Below are 17,070 nucleotides of genomic sequence, written 5' to 3'. Positions count from 1 at the left end.
TACCTATGTGAATGTTATTACCATTGTATTCTTAAATATGAGTACCTTGTCTCCTTACTTCTGAGGAGAATCCAATTAAATTTTCCCCCTTTCTTACCTAACTTTCAGACTCTTTTTTCCTTTTTCTTGTAAAATTTATATGTTAATTGTAAGCACTATTAATATTTTTCTCAGGTATATTTTCCTTTTTTGTATCTAATCATAAGTGAAATGTTCCTCAATTTGTATTATGTATATTATTTTTATTTGTTTAAATGAAATCATAAATATATAAATACATTTTTTCTAGTATAGGTATTGTAATTTTTATTTAGATTTATTAGCATGCTCCTAAAATATTGGTAGAGTGCTTGTGGCTTTTTCCTATTAATAGGTACTTATAAAATATGTGAACAAAGTTTTAAGAAGATAAAATATTTTATCTAAAATTCATCTCTCAAAATCTGGAGGTGTTCTTTGGGGATACGTTAGTATCTCTCCCCTCCTTTTAAAATAAATTAAACTTACAGATATCTATACTCTTCCAGCAACTTTTTTAGTACCAATTTTAAGTTTCAAAAATGCTTGTTAATTCTTGGAATTTATAAGAGGCAGGAATTACTTCTTTAGAATTCTAAAGTAATTGTATCTTAGTGAAAATTTAATTTTTTACTACCTTTTTATAAACCTTGCTTGATAGTAGGTCAAGCTTTTCTGGCATAGTTAAAGACTAATATAGTCTCTCTCTAACCTCTCATCTGACCATGTACTATTCATATAATTTAATGTGTAGCTCACAGAAACATGGAGGGGTCCCTATACCTTGTATTAGCTCCTTAAGGAAGTGTTTCACGACATCCCCAATCTCATTCCGATCTATATTAAGCCCTTCCTCTTGTCTTCTCTGGTAGCATCCTATTATTTTCCATAATAGCTTTTAGGAAAATAGTTTTAAATGCCATGTCTCATTATTGAATTAAGAACTGAAATGTATTTTCATATATATATATATATATATATATGAAAATACATTTTCATATATATATTGTATATGAAAATACATTTCAGTATATGAAAATTATATATATATAATTTTGCTTTTGGTGATTATAGATTTGTGGATATTCTTACATTCAGTGTTTATAACAACAGTTGTAGGTGCTTATAATTGCTTAATGTTTGGGTACTCACTGTTCATTTATTTACTCATTTGGTCAACTAATATTTATTGAGTACTGTCTTCTACATTGGTTATATGTCCATTGAGAAAAGAAAGATTTATTTATATTCTAAAGTTTAATTTACTATGTTTATGCTTTACCATTTTATATTGTATTTATCATTAACATAAAATAATCTGTTCTGTCATAATTTATTTTATAGATGCTCCCGAAGTTTCAGTAACTGGCTATGATGGAAATTGGTTTGTAGGAAGAAGAGGTGTTAATCTCAAGTGTAATGCTGATGCAAATCCACCACCCTTCAAATCTGTGTGGAGCAGGTAATAATGTTAGATACTTCTAAAATTATTTATTTAAAAATGAAAAGAATTTTTAAGTACTTAAAGTTGTCTTTTATCAGTGTAATACATGATTATTTTAATAGGTGAAAATTAAATTAAATTAAGGGGTTTAAGTATTCTATTGCACCTTTTCCCACCTTCCTACCAACCACAGTTCTCTTCCTCAGAGGCTACTTTAGCAGTTCCTCTGGTAGTTACCATTATAGGTCTTAAATTGTTCCTTCTTCATTTAGTCATTTTTAATGCTACCTACTCACTTATTATGGTAGATGAAAATTTAATTTTATATCTATTTCTTCACACATGCATATACCCATATACATATTCCTACCTTTTGTAATCCCAATGAGATTAAGTTTCCTTTTTTCAAATGTATTTTTATTGATTTCAGAGAGAATGGGAGAGGAAGAAAGAAAAACATCAATGATGAGAGAGAATCATTGATTGGTTGCTTCCTGCATGCTCCCTAACTGGGATCAAGCCTCCAACCCAGGCATGTGCCCTTGACCAGAATCGAAACCAGACCTTTCAGTCCACAGGCCTATGCTGTAGCTATTGAACCAAACTGGCTAGGGCAAGATTAAGTTACTTTTAGTGGAATTTTGTAATTGTTGTTTGCCTCTCTGTGACAGGTAAATATTATTTAGTGAGGGTTAAGTAGTGTATTGGAATTCTATTTTTCTTTGTATAAGCTATTTTCCCTGAAGCTAGAAATTGGCTTGTTTTTACTTGTGTAGCTTACTATATCCATAATTCTCTTTAATTATGAAATTTCAACTATTACAATAAGATTTTTATTCATATTTCTCAATATATAGGCACCCTTTCAATCTAGAGAGTTGTATTTTTCAACTGTGGATAATTTTTTTTTGTTCATTTCTCCTTTTTATTTTTCTGTTTGCTCTTACTGAAACTTCTACTTATTATATATTATACTGAATACACTTTATTATTTTTCAAATTTTATTCTCTGTAAGAGACTTACTTGATTTCCCCCCTCTCCTTCTCCTCTATCCCCATTAAGAAAATAATTGAGGCATACTTTTATTTTCTAAGAGCATTTTCTTATACTCTGCTCATTTTCATAGCATACTTTTCTTAGTTTATGGGTATAGTATCTTCTTATTTTTTCCCAGGGATACTAGAGTTCTTTCCTCTGCAAAGACTTCTTTTTTTCTACCTATTGTTTCCTATTTCCTACTATTTCTTTGTTTTGTAGATATTACTTAATTTTCTCAGTTGTCTAATTATTTCACAGAGATGCATTAAGTTAAAATGCTGACCAGAAACACTCCCCATAGAAGGGATTACTCATTAGGTAGATTTCACTCAGAGGATCAAGTAGAGAGGTGTTTATTTCCTTGGGGGAGCTTCTGATGTCACCCATGGGAAGGTGAAAATCCCTTTTTATGACCATTCAGTTTATTTATTGAATTAACCTTCTTTCTTTTACCTAAACACAAATGCCTGGTATCTGCACAGAGTTGGGCGTAGTCTATTGTTTTGTTTTTTTCAACTTCCAATTAATGTTCTTATCTCTAAGTCTCTTGCCTCACTCTGGCCTTCTGTAGTACAGTGAGCCAAGCTCCAAATCTGTTTGGAGTTTTTTGGACCAAATTGGCTGCTTGGTCATCCATAAGCACTTCTTTAGCCCAAAACAGAGCTTTTCAACCTGGTGCTGTTGATATTTTGGGCTAGAATAATCTTTTTTGTGGGTGGGAGGCAGACCTATAAATTGTAGGGTGTTTAGAGCATCCCTGACCTCTAATCTCTAGAGCCAGTATCACCTCATCTCCCCACCTCCTCCTTTCCTCCCACCCCAGTTGCTGCAACCAGAAATGTTTCATCATTTGTTTCTGTCTCCTAAAAGTTTGTTGAAATATCTTATCTGATGAATTCTGTCTCCTGTTCTCTTTCTTCTCATAGGTTTTTAATAGCTTTAATTCATTTAACACTTGTTTTAGGTGGGATTTTGTGAGAGCAAGGAAAAGAGTATATTTGGTCTATCTGTTGTCTTTAAGCAAATATACAGTTATAAATGTAGGGAAGGCCTTTTAATTTACATTTCCTTAAAAGTGGGAAGTAGTCATTGGTTAAAATATGTAATCAAGTATTTCTAAAAGTGATACAATTCTGGATTCTTATCCTAATGTCTTTATTTGGAAATGTCTGTTTTTGAGGAAGTTATAATAGTACTTGTATAGTTTTTGTGAGGGTAGAGACAATGAATATAAATAATATAATAGGTACAAGAGCATAGAAGGTGTTTAGAATGTCATTTGTTACGAGTCCAATGTGAGATTTAGATTTTTCTTAGTGTGGTTCATATGAATAAGTAATTTAAAAGGATCATAAAACATTTTTATATTTTTCAGAATTAAAGGGGATTTGAATTTTGTGTCCAAAGTAGAGATAGTTGGAAAAATAGATATAGTTTATATTTATTCTTTTCCTCTTAGTAAAAGAGTTTTCCTTTTAAGCTGTTATTTATAAAAATGTTCTTTCCAAAGTTCTCTTATATTGGTAGTTTTTGTTTTGTCAACCATTAGATTGCTATTATTTTTCATTGCTAAATTAAAATACTGGCAACTATAAAAGATTTACAGATTTTTCTTCCATCTACTACCCTATGGATCACAGAATGAAATCATCCCTCCTATTATTCTCCAGTGTTGATTTGCTCCATTCTACCTTTTTATTCTTTGTTTTTATTTTCATTGTAATTAGTGGTTGGTCTCCTACTATGTATTTAGGTCATTGAAAGCAAGCATCAGATATTTAGTTTTGCATCTCAGCAACACAGCAGAGGACAGTAAGGTAAATAGTGGAAGGCTGAGTGAGGAATTGAATGAACTTTTTGAAAATCTGCCTAAGTCAAACTATAGTAATTGGGTTTACTTGACTTTTTAATCTCTTATCTTAAAAAAAAAGAAAAGAAAAAGTAATTTATGCATTTAGAACCAGTTTCAAAAGAAAAACCTATTGATGGGGAGTTTTATTTCGTATACCAAGGTTGGAAAAATGATATGTAATAATATGCTTAATTCCATTGTAATGAATGGCTTTAGTGTTTTTATAGTGGAATTTTATTCCCATTGTGATTTATGATAACATACTAGATAGGACTAACCAAGTTAGTGTAGGCACCATTGGTTTTTACTGTCACAAACGTCCAACTTACAAATGAAATTATTTTATTAGACAACCCTTCTTGGTGGTTTAAAAACTGTCTTTGTGTATTTGTTGTTGTTAATCTTCATACAAGAATGTTTTTTCCCATTGATTTTTTTTAAAGAGACTGAAAGGGAGGGGTAAGGTGGGGGAAAGATAGAAACATTTATGTGAAAGAGACACATCGATTGGTTGCCTCATGCAAGCACCCCAACCAGGACCAGAAATTGAACCTGTGATTTTTCAATGTGTGGGCCAGAACTCTAACCACTGAGAAACACCAGCCATGGCCAAAAACTAACCATCTTTAGATGGAGCATAGCACAGATTTGTTCTGCATTAAATGATGCTTTTAAATATGTTCTAGAAAGTGCTAAACACATCATGTACTTAAATGAGATAATGACCCATTAAGAAAATTGTAGATGAAAGAATTCTTAATGGACTTTATTAGTTCAACTTTATTAAATTAAAAGTTCATAATTTAGTACATGCTTCATTTTACAGTGACTTTTACACATAGGATTCTGGTTCTTTCACTAACATCTTAAAAGTTAAACAGCTATCAATAAGTAGAGACTAAAGATAAATAAAATATTTTTATGCTTTTTCAAATCTAGGTTGGATGGACAGTGGCCTGATGGTTTATTGGCTTCAGACAATACTCTTCATTTTGTCCATCCACTGACTTTCAATTATTCTGGTGTTTATGTCTGTAAAGTCACCAATTCCCTTGGTCAAAGAAGTGATCAAAAGGTCATCTACATTTCAGGTAAGTTAATATCTACTTACAAAATGGGTTGCTTGAATTATTCCCTATTTTGACAATCATAACAATAATACTATAATCATGGTGGTAATTTATACTTGTGAAGATACAGATTCCTCAATCTGTGATTTTCCAAATAATCTAAAAATGTAATAAAGTAATCCTATCTGAAATACACGTGCAAAGTGGCATTCCTTAAAGAAATATCAAAATGTTTATGCAACAACTTTAAGACCTAAATAGTTAAATTTACAGTTCAGTTGTATTAATTTATTACTTTCATAAGCAGTGTGTGCCTTTCTACGTTCTTTACACCAAGAACAAGCACTGGGGTTTTTTTGTCTTGGGTTGGATACTCTGCACAAATATATGGTAAATAAAGTAGAATATCAACTTTAATGACCTGGCTTGTCAAATAACATTGTCACTCAGTAGGTTACTATGCCATATTGGTTACTGAGAGGTAAAGTAGGAATACTACTGAAAATGTTATAATGAGTTAAATTTTAGATTTTTTTTATTTTTATTTTTAGTCTTTAAGCCACTAAGAACTTAAATATTTCACATTCCATTTGTTTTGCTGTGAAAGTTCTTGTTAATTTGACAGTATAAATTTGAATATTCACAAAATATAATTAGAGTTAAAAGCATTGTTTTCTGGGTGAGGCTATAAGTAATAAGTGGTCAATGGAATTCTTATTTATACCAATTATGTAAACTATTTTGAACATCTCTTGACTGACTATAATAATCAGCAGTCTTTATGCCTAATACATGGAAAACTAAAGAAAAAGGAAGAGAACCTTGAGAAATGCAGGTTTGTATGGTAATTCTGTAATAGGTAGTTAGGATATTCATTTCTGCTCAAATCTAAAACTAAATCAATTAAAGATTATAGAGAAATTTTAAGTTTGCTTTTATGTTATATTCTTAGTCCTTGTATGATGATCACTCAATCTAAGAAAAGTCTCCCATATTTCTCATCACAATTTGTAATTGTATGTTCATTTATTTATTTGCCTATCCTCACATTTAAACAATTTGTGTTCACTTAATTTACCACTTAGTTAATGCCTGACATATGATAGGGGCTCTTTTTTTTTTTTTTTCATGAATCTCACGAGAAGTTTAGAGCTCTGTACATCCCTGCCTCTCCCTTTCTTCCAGTAACAGTGCTTCGGTGGAAATCTCAGTAAGACTAAGTATTAGTATACTGGTCTCTCTTTCTTCCCTTAGAGATTTTTTTTTAATTAAAAAACAAAAGAATCTTAAAGCCACAGGAAATATATATTTAAAATTTACTTATTTAAGGACTACTTACTTTTTTGTGTGTTGTGCAAAATTTGGTGTGAGATATTACTTGTAAATCTTAGACTCAATGTTTTATGATTATGTAATAATTTAAATATTAGGGCTCAATTTGGGAAATTTTAAATATACTGATTACATTGGTGATAATCTTAAATTAATATATTTTGGCATTCTGGATCTACTTCCTAGTACTTCTGACTTTTGTGTCAGGAGTATTATTATTAATGGTTATTAACCCACTGTAGAAGTATAAATAGAAACAATTTAACATTCAAAATTAGGGTCCTGATCTTTCTCCTGCCCTTTGCCACCAAATCTCTTCCTCCCTTATTGGTTGCTCTTTCCCTCTCGTTTGAGGATATAATCCTTGATACTTACCTTATAATATGACTTTTTTCTTATACCCTATTCAGTCCATCAACAAATCGATACCAGCTTTCCCATTCTATTATATACAGAACCTTACCACTTCTCCACTACTACTTCAAATATTGTGGTCCAAGCCATCAGCAACTCTTATACTTAACTACCAATATTAGAACAGCCATTTAATTGTTCTACTTTTAATCTCTTATCAAATGAGCAGCCAGAATGATGTTTTTAAAGGATATGTCAGATCATGCCACTCCTCTCTTTTATACCTTCCTCTCTTTTAAACTTTCCATTCTCACTTCCTTTTAGTCTTTATCAAATATCACCTTTACAGTTGTATTTAGAATAGAAACCTCTCTCTTCTTGCCTCTACTAGTTGCTGTCTTCCTTTCCTGACTTATTTTTCTTTACTGTACTTATTGCCATGTGACATACTACTTATTTTATTTTATTTTATTTTATTTTATTTTATTTTATTTTATTTTATTTATATACTTGTCTCTTTTTACTCCAATGAGAACATAAGTCCTAAGAGGGCAGGATTTTTGCCTGCTATAAGTACTACTACATTCTCATCATCAATAATAATAATGATAATAATGCTTATTAGCACATAGTAGGTGTTCAGTGGACTTTTGTTGCATAAATGGATAAATATGAGAAGGAAGCAATCAGGAAAGATTTAAAAATTCAGAATCTATGTAACTTCTTTTTTTTTTTTTTTTTTTTTTTTACAAAGTAACTGGTAATAACACATTTTTTGATCATTCTCTACTAAGTCTCCTAAGAGTAAATATGAAAAATCACAGGTTTTTTTCTTTTTACCACTAAGAACTTAAGAAAAAGATAGCATAGTTTTCTTCAAGAAATGGACTTTATTTTTTTTTCCACAGTGCTTAATAAAATACATTATTCTGAGTTTATTTAAATATTCTAAGAGCTTCTTAGGAGCATATCAAGTATCCTACATAAAATGTTGCCTTTCCAAATGACTAATAAAGCTTAGTAGGCTTTTATTACAATAAAAGGTCATAATTCACACAGAGTACATTATCAAACAGTTAATCTTTTTCATTGAAACTTTTTTTTTAACCTCAGTATTAAAATTGGTATTTATAATTTTCAGAAATGATTAAAAATATCTGTTAAAGGAATGTCTTATAACTGGAGACTAAAAGTTCTACCCAATTATGTTGTTCATAATTTTATTATAGGTTTCCTACATGGGTAAACATAAAATTTTGGACAAGAGGTGATTGATTCAAGACTGCAATATTCGACCAGTTCTTACTCTTGGGAATATACTGGCTCTTTGTCCAGTATGTGGGTTTTTTGTTGCTTTTGCTCTGTATTTTTTCCTTGATACCTCTTACTGCTCTGTAAGAATAGGGAAGCAAATTTTTATATATCACATAAGTTCTCCCCGGCCTAAAACTCAAAGTACATTTCTATGCAAATTTTGAATTTCAGATCATACTGATTTTAGGATTCAGACATGTTATCAGTCTTAGAATCCACACATTCTTAGCAATCCTTAAACTTTAAGAATCATAGATTTTGTTTACTTAAAGAATTCATATAAAGTCTAAAAAAAAGTAATCAATTTAATGTTTAACATAGTAATTATTATGCTAAAATATACTTTATATACTTTATAACTACAAGAGTCTTACTGGATTTCCCCCCCCCCCCCAATTTGGCAGAACTCATTAATTTGAAAAAGAAATTTAAGAAATTCTTCATTTAGGTGTGAAGAACTCACTGTACAGTTCATTGCATTTGTTATATACTCATTTATCACACATTCAGCAAGTATCATAAAAAAAAGTCTGACTGAAAAAACAAATGCTGTTGTGAAGGATATTAAATAATGATGAATAAGTACCTATTGGTGATTACAAAATACTAGTCTTTCTTTCTCCTTACATTAATTATGACTTTCACTTATTGTGGAGGAGGGAAAGAACTTAAAAATAAGAATAGATATTGTATGCATTGCCATATGTCCATTGCTTAAAAATGCAAAATAATAAAATATAAACACTAGTCCCATTTTCATACAATCATATTAATAGTCAGGGTATGCTATTTTTAACTTTGGTTAAGGAGGGGATGGTAAGCTAAAAAAATTTTAGAACCACTGACAAAATTAAGTAAGATTTTTTAATTAGCATTTTGGGGGTACTTTTTAAAGTTAGATTTATCTGAAAGCTGTAAAGAACAGCTTTCACATAACATTGCAAGTAGAAATAGTAAATGTCAGAGATTGTTGGGTTTTTTTTTAGGACACTTGGCAAAAATGTTATTATATATCTTATATTTGGTGAGAGCTCAGGTATATGCATTGTTCTGTAAAAATAGTATTTCAGTAAGAGCCATCAAAAACTTAAAAAAATTTCTGTGCACAAAAATTTGTAAATTGTAAATAATTACTTAGGTGATTGTACTTTTATTTAAATATGCTGTGCCAGTTTATTGTAATACTTAATCTTTGGGAATCGTTGTAAAAATGACATTTAATACTTAAAACTTGACTTTTTTATTAGCCCTCCCTCAGAAAATACATGAGTTGTCTTACAAATTATTAATTTTTAGTTTCTTTCTTTAATAGCCTGATTCTAATGAATTTGGTTTTATAAGGCTTTACTACTTTAATACTAGAAATGGTCCTGCAGCCGAAACCGGTTTGGCTCAGTGGATAGAGCGTTGGCCTGCGAACTGAAAGGTCCCCGGTTCGATTCCAGTCAAGGGCACGTACCTTGGTTGCGGGCACATCCCCAGTGGGGGTGTGTGCAAGAGGCAGCTGGTTGATGACTCTCTCTCATCGACGTTTCTAACTAACTCAGTTCCTCTCTGTGTAAAATCAATAAAATATATTTAAAAAAAAAATAAGAAAAGAAATGGTCCTGCAATTCCACAATAGTGTTGTTGTTTTTCTTATTGAGATTTAATTTGTTCAGCTAGTGAATATGTTTTCACAAATTAAAACTCTTCCTTGATTCACTTACATATAACTATTATCCAATTCAAGGTACTTGACAGTATTGCCTGTTCTATTGGTTTACACTCATAGGAAATTACTTACATTGTACTTATTAAATTTATACTGTACTTGCTAAATTTTTACCACATTCTATACATATGGCATTCCGTGATGAAACCTGTTTCAGTAAGTATTTTTCTTTAGCTTGTAATTTTAGAATAACTTATCCCATGTAGCTTTAGTATTTTTCTAACAATCATTTAAAAAAAACTATCTGTACCACTCATGTAAAAATTAATAATAGGAGATTACCATTTGGGTCATTTATTTTTATCAATGAAGAAATTCAAGATTTTTTTGTCTCATCCTTTCTTTAAACTCTAGAGTTTTATGCAACATGACCTATGAATACCACCTAATTGATAATTAACCAATCTTTAATTTTTACTGTTTATGTTTAGTTGCTTTTTAATATTAATAGCTATTTTCTCTTTATTCTAATGGCAATACACAGGATCATTTGCATCTAATATTTAAGTATTATCAGAATGTTCTCTCTAAAATATTAGCTACTTTTTTTGAGACTCCATCATAAAGCAATGTAACATTAAATTTTGCATATATGGTTGAAATCCCTCCATTTTCTAAATGTTCACATATTTTACCCATGGGCTATAGACATTTTTATAATTTATAGTTTACATATTTTTACTTTGTTAGTCTCATTTGTTAATAGCCCATTTGGCTAACACATTTTAAATATGCTTTTTATTTTTTTAATTATTAAATAATGGTATGTACTATATATATCCTTTTTAAAAATTGAAGAGTTCTCTTTACTTGAGGAAAATATTTTTGAGAGAATTATTAAACCAACAGCTTATTCTGTGACCACTTAACAAGATTCTATAGTTTTTCATTCTTTTATAACTTAATTCAGATCTTATAAAAATAAACTATATTAGGTAAACTGGATATTAAGAAAACCTACTTTGATTATTTTCAATCTTTTTTTTTAATTTCCTTGTGCTACTGGCCAAAAAAAATTACATTTTAATTACTTGGTTTAAATTTTGATGTGATAATTATTAAGCCAGCTATATATAAGATACTTAAGTAATGCTTTTCATTTAAAAAAACCAAGAAAAACCTCTCAACATTTCTTTGAGTAGAATAGTTTAGGATTTACATAGTATATAATTTTTCACTCCTTTAACTTTATTGGTAATTGTCAATTTTGTTATTTTTTTAAAATATAGAAATACCATTACATCTTAATCTAATTAAGAATGAAAAACTATTGTTACTATAAGTATATATCCATTAGCTGTGCTATCTTTTCGACTTGCTGCTGAATCAGCCTGCATTGACATTCTTTGCCTTTCTGTGTCTTGTCTATCTTTACTGTTTCCATTAGATCCTCCTACTACTACCACCCTTCAGCCTACAGTTCAGTGGCATCTCTCAACTGCTGACATCGAAGATCTAACAAAAGATGAAAAAAAATTGCCCTTCCCATTGTCAACTTTGGCAACAATTAAGGATGACACAATTGGCACGATCATTGCTAGTGTAGTGGGTGGGGCTCTCTTCATAATACTTGTAAGTGTTTTGGGTGGAATATTCTGCTATAGGAGAAGACGGACGTTTCGTGGAGACTACTTTGCTAAGAACTACATTCCACCCTCAGATATGCAAAAAGAATCCCAAATAGATGTTCTTCAACAAGATGAGCTTGATTCTTACCCAGACAGTGTAAAAAAAGAAAACAAAAATCCAGTGAACAATCTAATACGGAAAGACTATTTAGAAGAGCCTGAAAAAACGCAGTGGAACAATGTAGAAAATCTCAGATTTGAAAGACCAATGGATTATTATGAAGATCTAAAAATGGGAATGAAGTTCGTCAGTGATGAACATTATGACGAAAATGAAGATGATTTAGTTTCACATGTAGATGGTTCCGTAATTTCCAGGAGGGAGTGGTATGTTTAGCAACCACTAAATTTGACTTAACTATGTACAATGTTTCATTCATACTAGTTGATCAATTTCAGATTGTTCATACATTTTCTTGAGGAAGAATAAGCTTTTACACCTTGATTTTCAAGCTTACTTTTTTATATCCTAATTTGACAGATGCAAATGTAAAATCTGGGTTCAATGTATCTGAGCTGCTTTACAATTTTTTTTTTCAATGCTGTACTACTGTCTCAAGATTTAAATTTTAATGCAGAGAACTTTACTGGTCTGAGGCACACAGGTAAGAAGAAATGTCAACATTAAATGTACGACTTTTTGGTACAAAAACTTAAAAAAAGAAAGGAAATTGCCTTGGTATTGTGTATTAAATGTTTACCTAAGACTATAATCTCAATTATAATGTTTGTTAAGCATACCTCTCAAAATTTATCACCACTAAATTATACTACATTAAAATTGACTAATTCAAGAAATGTTTATATATATTTTTAGTATACAAAAAAATATTCAGTCTAATAAAACACCTTTCCTTTTCAAGCATTATTTTCTGAGTTTCTCTACACATGGAATCTTTACCTCTGCATTTTAATGAGCCTTGCCATAATTACTGTAGAATGGCTTTTCAAAGATATTTTGTTGCACTAAAACTGTGGTAGTAAACTCAGTGAACATGATGTGTGGAAGAGCATAATTAGCTGCTCAGTATTTTTGGCCAGAATACATGCAAAAGTAATAAAAACATGCCTTTTAAACATCATCATTATTGCAATATTTTTCATCTCTGGAGGACATTTCTTATGTAGTCATGTGAACATGGAAATTGGTACAGTGTTAGTTTTGATGCTTTATGTCCTAAATATAAGAATAATAATGAAAATATGGTACACAGTTAAGTATAGTACAGAGAGGGCATTTCAGTTTATGGATAAACTTGGGCAAACTAGCATTGGAATGCCAATTTTAGAAATAAGATGTTTCAGCTAAGAATCTATACAAAGAATTTTCTAGACCATGTTGTTTTAGTCATTTATATTGATATTGTTCAAACGGGTAAATATACAGAAAAGCATTTAGATAAACTTGGGAACTTGAGATTTAACAAGAAAAATCTGAATTATAAAACCAATCACTAACACTTGCTGATGGATATTGTCAAACCATCCTCCTTTCCCCCCAAATGTATGTATATGTTTCAAGATTTTTGTTTTTCCAATTAAAACTGGAAGCATCATGAGGTTTTTGTTTTGTTTTTGTTACCTAACTCATTAAGTATATTCTTTCCAGAAATGTATCTTGAAAAAAATGTTATATAAATCTTGAAATGTGGATTTTATTTTGAGGTAATTAAGTTACTTTTACTGTGGAATCCTATAAAATTGTAATAATGACAACTATTTTGAAACCCAAAGAATATGGTTTTTGTATTTTTTTCTGTTGATGATTCACTTACAAAAGGACTGTATAGAATTGCCTTAGGTGTTTTGCCAGGGAATTGAAGTGGAAGTTAGGAGAATCATAAATTAAATAAATTATTTTGTTAATAAAAAAACAAAGTAGGTACTTTTTTTTTTTTTTACCATCCCAACTACCGCCCTTCTGATCCTTGTCAAATCTAAAAAAATGGTTTATACGGCAAAGCTCTAATATGTTCATAGAATTTTGCAAGTAGATAAGGTTTTATTCCAAATGAGTATAACCCAGTTTCCTTTGTTTTAACTCTCAGTATTTTCTGAAAATTATAAACCTATTTTTCCAAACACTTAGTATTAAGGCTATAATGCCAGTTAAGGATACAACCCAGCTCACTGATATCTTGTTAAAATATCTTATTTTAAATATAGCATATATAAATATTAAGTCTCTTTGGTCAAACTCATTGGAAGAAAAACTCTTGACAATTCTTTGTGATTGAAATGACTTTTTTAAAAATGAAGTGTCAGCAATGATATAGCCACAGAAAGATGGGATCTAAATTTTCTTACCATGGATGATCTAAATTTGTGGCTTTTTGAACAGATTTCATCCTTAGAACAATCATTTGCAATGCAGTATGAATCAGCAGTCACATTTACAATACTGTATTAATCTCAAATATAATCTGAAGGAAATTAGAACTGTATTTCAAAAATAAAAATAATCTATGTAGTGATTATGAACTTCCTTTATATTATGGCTATTGTGCAGTTAGGGTTTTTTGTTTCTTTTGTTTTTGGCTGGAGAGGATGCAAGGAAAACTGCAAGTGAGAATTTGATATAATTCTGTATCTGTATTTGGCAAACTAAAATATCCCAAAATTTTAAGAAACTGATACTGATGCTTAAGGCTTTTTGAAGCATTGCACTGTTTGTTAGAGTTTTTGTGTGTGGTTACTATACATAGAGACTTGTTTTTAAACATGAGTAGTTATAGGAAATAAACATTTTTCTTAAATTAATTTTTAAATATCAGTGATGTGCATATTTATATAGTCTATGCACATCACTGATATTTATGCCTGTATAAATAATTTAAAATTTTTAATTTAAAGATTATTGTATATGTATAATATATATATATCCTACTCAGAAAAAATGAAAGGATAGTATGTTGGCTATGTTTAACCTATTTATTTCATATTCTTTGAACTGGTTTTTCATTTTTGTATTTAGGTTAGGTTTTTCTTTCACATCGGTAAAAAAATATTTCTATAGTACAATGGAGATTAATACAACTGTTATATTCCCTGCCGTTCTTTATTAAAATATATCAAATCTTTAAGAGGCTAGGGATTACTTCAAAAGTGATGTTTGAGAAGTACTTAATAGTTTAAAGATTTAGTATCTTACCATGTGCCTAAAAGATTTCTATTTGATAAGTCTAACATTAATTAAAACATTAAGTTTTTTTTCACTAGTAAGTTCTACTTACTGTAAATTGTTTTTGATAGCCATATAGGGAAAAGTTTTATAAAGATAACATTGGCTAAATGTTTAGCATAAGGGGCTGTAAGAAATACAATACAATATATTATTGCAAAAATCCAGAAAAATGTAGCTATTTGATATGTGAAAACATCTCAATTGAGTTTGCTTTTGCTTTTTTGAATACTGCTAAAACAAAATATATGAACAAGTTAGAAATTCTATATGTAGAAGTAATTAATGTAAAATGGAAGAAAGGAAGTACCCCTGTTGAAATTTAATTATAATAGGGGAATTATTCATAGTTCAAATTATTTTTCCTGTTTATTATTTAGAAATGTAACATTTATTAAAAAAAAACCTGCTTTCTCAGATTTTTGGCATATTAGTTTAAATAGAATTTTAATTTGTATCAGTCATTTTTTTTCCTTTTTTTTTTTTTTTTTTTTTTTTTTTTTTTTTTTTTTTTTTTGCCAAGTTACTTATCCAGTGTTGGCCCCAATAGCCATACAACAATCTTTAAATAATTTTTAAAAAATATTTATACAGGCATATTTCTATAACAAGCTATGGCTTTTGTATTACCTTCTTTGTCCTTATTATATTTTCTAGTGTGTGTGTGTGTGTGTGTGTGTGTGTGTGTGTGTGTGTAATCTAGTTTTTCTTTAATTTTATTTAAATTTTCTTTAATGATATTTTGTGGGATTTAGAAATCTATTTCTCTTCCAACTAAGACTGTATCAGGTTAAGGATACATTTGAAGTTCAGGGAGCATCTAAATTGATATTTTAGCCATTTTAAACTTTGCTTTTAATTAATCATTTAATTCCCATCTCATGATTATGTTTTTAACTATCATAAATTATCTTTATAAGTCTAGCTTTAAGTGTTTTTGCTGTCACTTTGACATAAGTCAAATTATATAGATAGACTTTCAATTTGGAATCAACATATTTAATATGATTTTTAAGATGGCATTTAGTGTTTTTCATTTATTGCTTGTGAGCTACTTTGGTTGGAAATGCCATTGTTACTAATTGTGTATAATCACCTTATTTTGTGTCTTTGATGTTTAAAATTATAACTAATTTTTTCGAAGCTTTTTTATTTTAGAGCAAGTTGCTGTTTTTTTATTTAAATAACATTTTTTGACTGGATTAAGCTTGGTTTTCCTTTTATTATACCAATAAAAATTCATGCATAAAAAAAATCTTTAGAATAGTGTACACTGTATACAGTTTTTTGTTTTCTTCTATTATATCTAGTAAACTGTACTTTTCTTTTTTAATTGAGTTTGGTAGTGATAAGTTTACATCAAGAGCTTGAAACTATGCATAGCTTACAAAAGCTTTTGATATGTATTTTAAAAATTCTAAAAAACACTAAGGAGCTATGTATGTTAGGTATGTGTGTATGTGTGTGTGTGCACACACACACACACACACACACATCTCCTTAGTGTTTTTTAGAATTTTTTTTTTTATTGCTTTTTAGAGTAAGATTAAAGGAGAGAGAGGAACATTTATGTGAGAGTGGAACACCAATTGGCTGTCTCCTGCACACCTACCAGGGATGGAGCCTGCAATCCCGGCATGAACCCTGACTAGGAATCAAATTGGCAACCTTTGGGTGCATGGGAGGACACTCAATCAATAGAGCCACATTGACTTGGGTCTGCTCTTGAACTTTGATGATAGTTATGTTCATTTCAATTTAGATCTGTTAACTATTTTACTACAGTGTGCTTTGATGTCTGAGCAATTATGTCCATGCTGCTCCCTTTACCTGAAAGTCCCTTTCCTCCCTTTTCCATGCTGGGAAACCAGTCCATATGCAAGGTCCTATTCAAACCGTAGCTGTATAAAACTTCTTTCCCTTTTAGTATTAATAATGGCTGCCATATTCTTTAAGGTCAACTTTTATCTATCATAACTTCACTTTTTATTTTAGCTTTTACCTGCCTTCTCTATATCATTGGTCTTCAAAAGGCTTTTCTGAACCCATTGGTTAAAAATAGTTAGTCCTAATTTGTATAAGTATAAATCATATATGAGCAGCTATAGAAGTTTGCTCTATGCA

At 30.0% G+C, this 17,070-nt stretch overlaps 1 protein-coding gene across 2 annotated transcripts in view; it reads left to right on the top strand.

Annotated features, from left to right (window-relative positions):
- NECTIN3 (nectin cell adhesion molecule 3) overlaps nucleotides 1-17,070 on the top strand; it is a 118,274-nt gene that overhangs the window by 51,117 nt on the left and 50,087 nt on the right. Inside the window, exons 4-6 of one of the 2 annotated variants that reach the window (XM_036444798.2) lie at nucleotides 1,363-1,480; nucleotides 5,293-5,444; nucleotides 11,525-13,639. In XM_036444798.2, the coding sequence (XP_036300691.1) occupies nucleotides 1,363-1,480; nucleotides 5,293-5,444; nucleotides 11,525-12,102 (848 nt within the window). In that variant the 3' untranslated portion in view covers nucleotides 12,103-13,639. Of the gene's footprint in view, nucleotides 1-1,362; nucleotides 1,481-5,292; nucleotides 5,445-11,524; nucleotides 13,640-17,070 lie in introns of those variants that run through there. The other variant, XM_036444799.2, reaches the window with a different exon arrangement.

This window comes from Pipistrellus kuhlii, unplaced genomic scaffold (assembly GCF_014108245.1).
Source record: "Pipistrellus kuhlii isolate mPipKuh1 unplaced genomic scaffold, mPipKuh1.p scaffold_m20_p_2, whole genome shotgun sequence".
Lineage (NCBI taxonomy): Eukaryota > Metazoa > Chordata > Mammalia > Chiroptera > Vespertilionidae > Pipistrellus > Pipistrellus kuhlii.
This window is presented reverse-complemented; position numbering and strand designations above follow the sequence as displayed.